The sequence below is a fragment of the Mastigoproctus giganteus genome, chromosome 1 (genome assembly GCF_048544385.1).
Source record: "Mastigoproctus giganteus isolate SK-2022 chromosome 1, ASM4854438v1, whole genome shotgun sequence".
NCBI classification, from domain to species: Eukaryota; Metazoa; Arthropoda; class Arachnida; order Uropygi; family Thelyphonidae; genus Mastigoproctus; species Mastigoproctus giganteus.
In genome coordinates, this window is record NC_143575.1 from 186,328,718 (window position 1) to 186,340,728 (window position 12,011).

General features: G+C 37.3%; 1 protein-coding gene across 1 annotated transcript in view; it reads right to left on the minus strand.

The window, feature by feature from the left end:
• Window positions 1–12,011, minus strand: part of Acat1 (Acetyl-CoA acetyltransferase 1) — a 223,404-nt gene that overhangs the window by 34,684 nt on the left and 176,709 nt on the right. The window contains exons 10-11 of the mRNA XM_090383498.1: window positions 2,310–2,423; window positions 1,143–1,207 (exon numbers count right to left, since the gene is read on the minus strand). Of these exons, the coding sequence (XP_090239624.1) occupies window positions 1,143–1,207; window positions 2,310–2,423 (179 nt within the window). The remainder of the gene's footprint in view (window positions 1–1,142; window positions 1,208–2,309; window positions 2,424–12,011) is intronic.

Sequence of the window (12,011 nt, forward strand, 5' to 3'; positions counted from 1 at the left end):
AGATACTTCCATGGGCACTGTTCTTCTGAATTGGCTTCTATAATTCCCGCTCTCTCTTTCAAAACAGTCCGAACACGTGGCACCACCAGCCAACATCCATTTACTGTCCAACTCCAAACTCACAGGACCAACTTTTCATCTTCCTCGTTTATTCATTCAACTGCTGTTTTCTGGAACAACCTTCCTTCATACGTATTTCATGAAAATTACAGTCTACAGAAGTTCAAGTCCAATGTCAACAAATATCTTCTTTCATCTTCTCAACCTCCAACCCAAGTACGGTGCTAAGTACTATAGGTTCTAATACCTTTCGTGTATGGGGTTTACATAAAAAAAAAAAAAAAAAAGAGAGACTGAAACTATGCTTCAAAGTGCAAATCATCCAGGATATTAAGCCTCACAATAAACCACAAAGAGGGGAATTTGCTGCCCACATTCTTAACTGTATAGACGAAGATCAGCATTTTCTGGAAAATGCTGTTTTCAGTGATGAAGTGAAATTCGACCTGTCTGGTAAAGTTAGCCATTTTGTTGGCCATTTTTATAAGTTTTCACTTTAGTTAACAATGTGAACTCCATAATTTACTTCCATTTCTCAAGAGATGCTTCAAAACAATTTGAATGAAATTGGCTACTGTCATGACATTCTACATGCTACCAAAGGTGCACATGTAGAGGTTTACTGCAGTGCAGCTGTGTGATAAGAAATTCTTTGAGTTGCTTTATTAAGTGCAGCAAATCATCGTACAATACCTATTACAATAAAGTTTTAATTGAGTTTCATAATCAGGTGAATAATTTATAGACACCCTGTATTAATTACTACTTTATTATTAAAATGGAATTTTAAAATCTTATCAAGTGTCAAAATAGATTAAGTACAATATTTGGAATTACTTTTTATTTTCTGTTACAAATTAAAAATAATCAACAGAAAAATATTTTGGGAAAGTCTATACTGGTTTTTTTTGTTGGCCATTTTTATAAGTTTTTATAAGCAAATGTTAACTAAAGTGAATGTTAACTAAAGTGAAACTCAATTTCACCAAAGTGAAATTGAGTTTCACTTTAGTTAACATTTGCTTGAAATTCTTAAGACATTCTGAGCAAGTGCAATTAAGTTTCTGTAGAACATATCTTACCTTTGGCATTGCAACTGAAGGAGCAATGGAAAATTCAACAGGTTCTACAGCAGCATCGGCAAAACCTAATAACAGACATGAAAATTAATTATCAATAATCAAATTATGTCAGTTTAAATGATATAAAGAAACACAACAATAGTTCAACTTCTCTCTGTAAGTGACTTATGCCAACAACATAATATTTACTCAGTGAAAACTAGGTTCCTAAACATTGTGAATTACTCTAAATCTAACAATACATTAAGCATGTTATTATGGCTCTTGTTTATACATGTTTAGATACAAGATTCACAAATGTAATCATGGCTAACTGATATGAGGTTCATTTTATCATGGACACCAGTGTACACGTATAAACTCATGCATGATGCTTCAGTGCTCACTTACTTAAGCGATCTATTTTAGGCAATGTAGCAAGTGACTGATGGAATGATAAGATTTTATATGTCTGTAAGTGCACACTTAGCAAATGAACATTTGACATACACCCAACCAATATTCTGATATTTACATACTAGCCCAGGTATTTAAACATAATAATATATGAATGCTGAATGATTCTCTAGAAAAATGCATTACTATATAATTATAATAAGTCATCCATAATAGTAACTGAATAGTAATGCTTAGGAAATACAGAAATTGAGAAAATGTATCCAGACAACTGAACTTTTAAATGACTTTCAAAAATATGGCAATATTGTAAATGTAGTTTAGCTTTGGTTTTAAAATGCCAATGTTTATAGTCAATGACAATTTATATTTAGATTATAAAAGGCTACCTTGCTTACCTGGTTTAAAATTGATATAATTAATAGTTTAATTTCTCAATCTTTCATAATATATACAGATTAAGATTTCATGCAATAATGTTACTTATATGCAGAAATCAATTAAATGTATTGTTTGAGCACTGGAAATGACATGATATGAAAACACTGGTAGCGCATGCAATATAAATATGTAAAAAATTTGAAAAAATATAATCCAAAATAGTTATATCATGGATTTTGATTGACCAATATGTGCAAGTAAAGCACAAGTAGAGGATGTGCTGCAATAAAAAAATTAAAAAAAAGTATGGCAGCTGACAAATGAAACATTTTTTTAAATAAAATGCTAAGTTATTTTAAATTTTAATGGAATATGCATAATTATTCTTACCAACTATCCTTGCCAACGGTTTTACTTTTAACCTTTCTGCAGCTTTCACAGTCATTAATACACAAGCTGCTGCCCCATCATTAATCTTGCTGGCATTAGCTGCAGTGATGGTACCTAAAACAGTGAATGTTAAACAGATATAGTGACAGACTAACAGATGCATATACCATAATCACTTGAATTTAAAATGCTATTTTTTCACAGTATCAGTACTAGCAGTGGCAAATGATGTCAGAAAGCAGGCTTATACAGCACCAGCCAAAGGAGGAAAAAAAATCAACATTTCCCATATCATTTATCCATCCCCTTTAACCCTTTGTCATGTTCTTGAATTTCAAGTATCCCTCCACAACACCAGATGGGAGTTTGTTCCAACAATCACCTACTCACTGGCAGAGGACAAATTTCCACATATCTATTCTGCAATCATCCATCCTCAATTTGAATTTATGTCCACTCAAATATGTAGTCAGTGCAAGAGGAAGGATTTCCTCAGCATTGAGCTTACTCAATCCATTCAAAACCTTACACATCTCAATCAGATCTCCTTGCAGGTGCCTAGTCTCCAGGTGCTGCAATTTCCAGAGCTGAGGCCTTTCCAGGTGAGTACTTTTGTTCTCCCTCTCCCTCTCTCTCTCTCTGATCTTGTTGCTTTTCACTGCGCCTGTTCCAAGATGTTGCTATTTGGTTTTTAGAAGCATTAGCAACTAGGGCCATATTACTCTGGGGATATGTGGTGGTCATTCCCTGACCTTTCCGCATCTTCCGTATTTGGTGGTCATGGGCTTGAACCACGGTCTAATCAAGAAGCATGTGCTACGCACTGCTGCTCTTGCCCACCTGGCTACGGGGGTGCCTCTGTTCCAAGAGATCCATATCCTTTTGCAAATGAGGCTTCTTCTCCTAAATATTGCCTTATACAATGGGATAATCACCTCTTTATCCTTACTGGCATAATTCTTGTATATCATTGAAAAAAAATGATATAATATATACAAGAATTTGAAGATCTTGTATATCATTTTGTCTGCTCAGAGAACTTCATATCTGACTGCACAATTACTCTCAGATCTTTCTCATTCTCCACTAGCCTGAGTGTGGTACCACACAATTGGTACATTAATCTTGGATTACTGCTACCCATAAAAAGAACTTGCATACGTCAATGTTAAACTTCAATTGCCACTTCTCAGCCCATCTGCTTAATTTATCCAGATCTTGTTGCAGTAGTATACCTGATTACTTTCATTAACTGCCCTGATAAAAACTACTGTATCATTTGCAAACTTAGAAATTAGGCCTGATATGCCTTTATCAATATCATTAATAAATATTGAAGGCAACAGTGGACACAGCATTGAACCGTGGGGGACTCCACTAATAGCATATCATAGCCTCTGCCTTCTCACACTCAATCATCCCTTTATCCATAGCATAATTTTCCCTTAATGCCACTCTGCTCCAATTCTGTATAGTAGTCTTTTATGTGCAAGTATCAATATATTTTCTGAAGTATATGGTGTCAAAATTATTTTTTTACATTCTGTTCCTTTGCTACTGTATCACAGTATCCAACCAGATTGGTCAGACAAGATCACCCCTTAACAAATCCATGCTGATACTGCATGGACTTGTTACGGGGTGATCTTGGTCCTGCATTAATTTTTTAAACAGTGAATTCATTATTTTCCCTGGAACAGAAGTCAAGCTAACAGATCTGGAATTATTTATGTCACCCTTTGATCCCCCCCTTTGTAAATAGGGACTTCCCCTGAATCCAAGGTAGCTCTCATAATCATGGCTAAATATTTGCTTGCATCTTTTGCTGCCTCCTTTAATATAACTGAATAGATTCCATCCACACTGTGCTTTTTTTATATTTATTCATTGCTCCAATAATTTCTCCTCCATTTCTTCTCAGTTATCGCAAAATCATTCAGCTCCTTGTTAGATTTGATATATTTATGGCATCCCTAATAAATTCGCCATATGTGAATTCAAAATACCTATTCAGAGTGTCAGCAACCTGAGCTGAATCATCAATATTTAAGCTATTCATATCTAGAAAACCAAAGTGATTTATCCCCTTCCTTCTAATGTACTTAAAACAGTGAATGTTAAACAGATAATACATAGACTGACTGATAGATGTATATAGCATAATCACTTGAATTTAGAATGCTATTTTTATTACTGACATATTAATAAATGAAGTAGTCAGCATTTATCAATATTCTTTTCATTTCATTCAATGTTGTCATTTTTTCAGTACATCCAACAATTTTATCTAGACCTTGTAGAAGTATGCTTTGATTAATGTTATTAATACAAAAGTCACCCTTTCTGACCTTTGTTTTATCAGAAAACTTACTTATTTGCACAGTTACCTACTATTTCTAATTAATAAAAAACAGGGATCGTCCCTTTGGACCTCACTCAGAGGGCTGGCCATGGTCCAGGATTAGCATGCATGGCTACAAGTAAGAAGAGTGCTTGTTTAGACCTATATGCTGCCTCAAGAAATGCACAGCACGTTGTGCATGTGGCACTGAAAATCTGGCTGCATTAATAATTCCAATATGTATGCAGCCATGATGAATTTTTCTGGCCTTGACCTAGAAAATAAATGAAAATTTATTTATTAACATTAGTTTATTATTATTATTATTATTAGCCATATGGTGCAAGGAAGCCTGAGGCTTATGCTGCACCAGCCAAAAAAAAAAAAAAAAAAAAATCTGAATTATCCTGAGAGAGAGAGAGAAATCAAGAGTCAGAAGTAGAAAAGAATCACCAAGAAAGAGAAGAATGATGATATCCAGCTCAGGAACTCTGGGTGTGCCAAGCCCATACTCACCAGATGGAGCCAGTGGCCATTTTTAACTGCTCTGCTTTTTATACCATTTAGCCATCCCTTTATCCATAGTAGTAATATGTCCCTAATACCACACTACTCCAATTTATACAATAATCATTAATGCAGGACTGTCTCAAAAGCTTTACTAAAATCTAAGTAAATAATGCTCTTCTTTCCATCCAGTTCCTTTGTAACAAAAACCCCACTGTAGTTAATCAGCGCTGTCAGGTGGGTGTGATCTTAACAAATTCATGTTGTGATTGCCTTATAAGTCTATTCTGATGCAGATGATCTTGCATTACTTCAACTACTGACTCCATAATTTTCCCTAGCATAGAAAAACACCTTTGTGAATAGCAGAGACAATTATACATCTCCAATATCCGAGGACTTCCCAAATCAAAGGATGCTGTTATAAATATAGCCAAAGTTTAATTATTTCTTTTGCTGTTTCCTTTAATATGAGGTGCTACCAAATGTTCCCAAAATTTGAATGTTGCGCGAGAACTACGTCTAGGCGCTAGGTAACCCTGCATGCATCTCTTGTGAATCAGTGTGCCATGTGGCGTCGGGCTGGATAGAGTCACTGAATATTTATGTGCAGTTCTTTGGCAGTGTGTTTTGCGTAGTTTGCGATTGTTGCAATGACTCGTGTTGGAGAGCAATGTGCTCATCAAGCTTTTGTTTCCTTCTTAATGATACAGCAGCAGAAACCCATAAATTTGGTATATGGGTATGACCCAGAAACCAAGTAACAATCATCCCAGTGGAAGAGCCCATCTTCGTCCCGATCGAAGAAAGCCCAACAAGTGAGGAGCAATGTGAAGTCCACGCTGATCTGTTTTTTGGACACTGATGGGATTATCCATAAGGAATTCATCCCTCCTGGCCAGACCATCAACACAAAGTTCTACTGCAACATCCTCAGGCGGTTAAGGTAAGCTGTCAGGAGGAGGAAACGTCAAGAGAAGTGGTGTACAAAGAACTGGGTCCTTCATCATGACAATGTGCCGGCCCACACATCTCTCATGGTGCAGTTTATGGCATCCAACAACAGGACAATCGTCCCCCCAACTTATTTGCCAGAGTTAGCCTCCTGCAACTTCTTCCTCTTTCCAAGAATGAAAATCAAGTTGAAGGGTCGAAGATTTGACAGCGTAAAGGATATCAAACCGAATAGCAGGCAGTGCTAAACACTATGACAAAGAGGGACTTTCAGGATGCATTCAAATCATGGAAGAAGTGCTGGGATCGGTGTTTACACTCTCAAGGGAACTATTTCAAAGGTAACAGTGGCAAATAAGATCCAGAGTGAGTCTAATAAATTATCATAAAATCATTTAAATATTAGTCAATATTAGACAGACTTCCACTAAACTCAGGGAATAGCAACTCCAAAATAACTTATACACTTGGAGGGGTTGAATGAAAAAAGGGTAGAGGAAGAAAGGTTTTTGGTTTTTTTTTTTTTTTTTTTAGGAGCATTAGCAACTAAGGCCATATTGCTCCGGGATATGCGGTGGTCATTCCCTGACCTTTCCGCATCCTCCGTATTTTGTGGTGACGGGCTTGAACCCCGGTCTAATCAAGAAGCGTGTGCTACGCACTGCTGCTCCTTCCCACCTGGCTACGGAGGCGCCAGGAAGAAAGGGATCAGAGAGTTACAATATGGACAAATATAAAGTTTTTTGAGGTGTAAACAGCAGTGAAAGCCCATGGTGTTCTATCGATGATTTATTGAATAACAATCCTGTAGAAATTGTAAGGCCGCATTTGGAATACAGTGAACCCCCACTTTATGATATTGATCCATTCCAGACACACCATTGTATTGTAAAAATATCCTAATGTCAACCCAATAACACATTGTTTTTTGGTAATTCGTTCCAAGACCTCGGAAGTTGAAAATTTCACTAATTAACTAAGCTATTTATCTCTCTAAAAGGTGATTTTTATAATGGAAATTGTATATGTTGATTAAAAAAAATCGATTAAAATTTATATATTGATTAAAGTACAACACAAAAAATCGCTTCAATTAAAGCAGGCAAAAACAAAACACGTGGCCAACACATTTACAAATTCTACTATTGTAAAGTGAAATAAGTAGGTGCCATGATCACTGGTTAGTGGAATCAGTAGCTTTAATTTCAAAAAACAAATTCAAATCATTAAAATGCATGACACTTTCATCGTTATCATATGTTCGGTTATAAGAATCAATTTTGGATGCATTTGCAATATTTTTCTAAAGCATATTTGTAGAGGTCACAACCATAAAACAATAAAAAAAAATTTGCGGTGTCCAGTTTATTGGGCTTTTCTGTTAGTGCAATCTATTATAAATGGGTAGTAAACTCGATCTTATTCCATTTGCAATAATATCAATAGTCGAACTCTGTGGGTTTTTACGTTATTATGAAGAAATGTGTTTCCCCTTCCATGAAACTTTCTATCATATAAAAACTTGAATTTTTAGAATCTTTCTCTTCATTCCTATTTTTTAAGCTTTGTAAATTTGTTACCCTGTATTTCACTTGGACGTATCATGTTAGTTGCAATTTGTGCACGCATGTTTTTTGTTATTGATTGCTTATCTTTTTTACTGTTTTAAATTTTATAATTCCCCCCTGCCCGCCCAATGTCAGGGAACAGAAATATACCTGAAAGTATCTAAAGATGAGCAACCTACATGATGAGACTGTACAAGAAACAACTTAAATTATGTGAGCAACAGAGCTTGGTAAGCAGACACCATAGAGGGGGACATGATTAAGTTTATAAGGCTCTGAGAGGAGTTAGTAAAATGAATGGAGGCAAATTTTCACTGTTATAAAGAATTCTAGAACTAGGGATCATATATTCAAATTGCTGGGGAGAAAACCTACACAGGAGGGAAGTGCATAATTTGTTTTGCATTTTCTTATCTACTTTTTTTTTCATTCATTTGTTTTTATGGCCGATGCAGCAAAAGCCTGTGGCTTACTTGCATTATATGGCTATTACTAATACTTTCACTTGTGAGAGTAGGTGCAAAATGCAAGCTTATATAGCATCAGCCAAAAAAAAAAAAAAAAAAACGCTTCCCATTCCACTTATCCATTCACTCCAAATGTTTGTCTAGTTCTGCTTTAAGCTTATTTAAATTGCTGACCACTACAACATATGGAAGTTTGTTCCAACCACAGGAAATATACTCTGCAAAAAGCATAGGTGGAACAGGACCAAGATATGTCTCTGCCAGAGGCAAAAGTTGATGATGTTGTTGTAGAGCAGATATCATCTTTTAAGGGCACAAAGGGTGATATTGTTGTACATGTTGGCACAATGACATTAAGAGTAGTAGATCTACAGACTTACTTAACAAGTACAGATTGATGTTGAAAAAAAGTTGCGAGTTAGGGTTAAATTTGAAAGTGTCTGCAATTCTGCTCAGACATGATAGGAGGGAGTATACGATGAGAGCCTTGTCGATTAATTCGGCCCTGGAGAGATTGTGCAAGGCTCAAGGGGTAAAATTTTTTTCAGCCTGGTCTGTGCTTGTTGACAGGAGAGACTGCTTCTACAGGGATGGGGTACACTTAAATAGAAAGGTTGCAAGAATATTTTCTAATGCTATCGAGGCAGTGTTAGGTGGGTCAGAAAACTGCTAGCTTTGGGGGATAAACAGACTAAAAGGTTAATAGTGGCTGCAGGCAGAGGCAAAAGTGACTCTTGCACTGTTTCTATTAGAATGAGCAGCATGGAAAGCAAGGCAATGGAGATTTCCAGGACTGTTGGGGGTAATAGTGGAACAAATATATACATGGGCTGTGTTAGGGCAACTAAGAATAGAAACAGGTATACTTGCATGTACACCAATGCTAGGAGTATAGTTAATAAATTCGATGAGTTTGAAGTGCTAGTCAAGATGTCAAAGGCAGATATTGTTGGGATATCAGAGATGTGGTGTCATACAGATATAAGCAGTGCAGAATTGGAATTCTGCACTCTCCAGAATTGGAATTTTGGAGAGTGCAATGTGTACAGAAAGGACAGACAGGACAGGAAGGGAGGAGGGGTTATGCTGTTATTTAAGAAACACAAGAGAGAGAGAGAGAGAGAGAGAGAGAGAGAGAGAGAGAGAGAGAGAGAGAGAGAGAGAGAGAGAGAGAGTAATACGCTTGATCTGATCATCAGCAGTGATTATTCATGCATTAAGATTTTGCAGTTAAAGGAACCACTGGGTGACAATTGAAGTGCTAGCCAAAATATCAAAGGCATGTTCCCAACAAAAGATCACAATGTACTGATATGGGAATTACTTAAAAATGTGACTACCATCAAGGCTAAAGGGAAGGGCTTTTGCTTTCATAAAGGTGACTACAGGGGTCTCAGACAGTTTTTAAATTCTGTACAGTGGGATCAACTGATGATGTTACCAACGCTGAATTCTAAATGAGAAGCCTTCAGGGACTTAATCTTGGAGGCTACTAGGCTTTTCATTCCAACTAAGAAATACTGTTCAAGGTTCAGGCCTAAATGGATGTCAGATGAATTAATGAGGCTAGTGGCAGAGAAGAAAAATGTACAAATATGGGATGCATATAAATTATCCGGTGAAACAGAAGCCTATGGCAGATATAAGCTTGTCTCTAATCAAGTCACAAAAGAGGGAAAGGAAGGCGAAGGCAGATTACGAGAAATCTTTGACAAAGGATGCAAAGAAAAACAGCAAAGAGTTCTTTACTTATATAAACTCTAGAAGGAAAGGGATGAATCAGATTGGACCACTTAACATAGATGGGTTGACTATTGATGATCATGCTCAGGTAGCTGATAAACTGAATGAGTATTTTGCATCTACATTCACACATGAGAAGTTATTCAATGAGGGGAATGCCAGAAGTTTATCAAACTCTAACATGGAGCTAAGTGATTTTGTAATAAATGAGAGCAAAGTGGAGGAGAAATTGTTGAAGTTAAACATAAGGAAGGCACCTGGGGTGGACGGGATCTATGCAGTTATATTAAAGGAGGCAGAAAGGGAAGTAAGCAAACCCTTAGCCATAATTATGAGAGCTTCTTTGGACTCAGGGGAGGTCCCTATCGACTGGAGGTGTGCAAATGTATCACCAATTCACAAGGGGGGGTTCAAAAGGTGACACAAGTAACTATAGACCTGTTAGTTTAACTTGTAATCAGAGGAAAATAATGGAGTCACTGGTTAAAGAAGCATTGCAGAATCATCAAACACAGCATGGGTTTGTTAAAGGGAGGTCTTGTCTGACCTTGTTTGGTTACTATGATGTGAGCACAAAGGAACTGAATGTCAAAAATAATTTTGATATCATTTACTTGGATTTCAGGAAAGCTTTTGAGAGTGTTGCACATGGACTACTGCTGTACAAATTGGAGAGGTATGGCAATAAGGGTAAGTTGCTACAAAGGATAAGGGGATGGTTGAGTGGGAGACAACAGAGTGGTAATCAATGGACACTACTCTTCGTGGACAAATGTTATTAGTGGAGTTCCCCAGAGTTTGGTGCTGGGCCCATTGTTGTTTTGTGTATTCATCAATTAGCATTAGCATTAGCATTAGCATTAGTAGAGGCATTTGATGCAAGAAAGCAAGCTTATGCAGCATCAGCCAAAAAAAAAAAAAAAAAAACCCACTTCCACTTCACCCCTCTGTTCGTTCAAAATACCTGTCCAGCTGAGCCTTAAACTTATTTAGGCTATCAACCTCCACCACAAGGGATGGCATTCTGTTCCACCAACCAACCACCCGCTGGCTAAAGGAAAAATTTCCGCACGTCTATCCTACATCTGTCTTTCCTCAATTTGAATTTATGCCCTCTCAGGTGATTTTTCTGAGCTAGAGGAAGAATCCCATCAGCATTGAGCATGCTTAAACCATTCAAGGCTTTATACACCTCTATCAGATCACCTCGCTGGTACCTAGTCTCCAGACACTGTAATTTGCAAAACTTAAGCCTTTCTTCGTAAGAGCACCCCTTTGTTCCATTCACTAATCTTGTTGCCCTTCTCTGTACTCGTTCCAGCAGCTCTACATCCTTCTTGAAATGAGGCCTCCAGACCTGTATACAGTACTCTAGGTGTGGCCTGACCATTGCCTTATACAATGGAATAATCACCTCCTTATCCCTGCTGGAAAAATTCCTGTATATCATTGACAATACTCCATGAGCTACTCTTGCAGCCCGTCTGCACTGCTCAGAGAACTTCATATCTGCCTGCACAATCACCCCCAAGTCCCTTTCATTCTCTACCACTGTCAGTGTAGTACCACAGAGTTGATACGTTGCTCTGGGGTTGCTGTTTCCCATGTGTAGTACTTTACATTTGTCAATGTTAAACTTCATTTGCCACCTCTCAGCCCATCTGCTCAACCTTTCCAGATCCTGTTGCAGCAGCATAGTGTCAGTAGTGTCCTTGACAACCCTGCCAACCTTTGTATCATCTGCAAACTTGGACATTAAGCTTGATAATACCATCATCAATATCATTTATAAATACAGAAAACAATAATGGACCCAACACTGAGCCCTGAGGGACTCCACTAATAACATTAGTCCACGATGAGCAGTGTCCATTGATTACCATTCTCTGTCTTCTCCCCCTCAACCACCCCTTTATCCATAGCAGCAATTTGCCTCCAATGTCACACTGCTCCAATTTGTGTAGCAGTCTTCCATGTGCAACAGTATCAAAAGCCTTTCTAAGATCCAAGTATATAATATCAAAGTTATTCCCTGCATCCAGTTCTTTTGTGACTGCATCATAGTATCCAATCAAGTTGGTCAGGCAAGACTTCCCCTTAACAAAACCATGCTGTGTCTGAG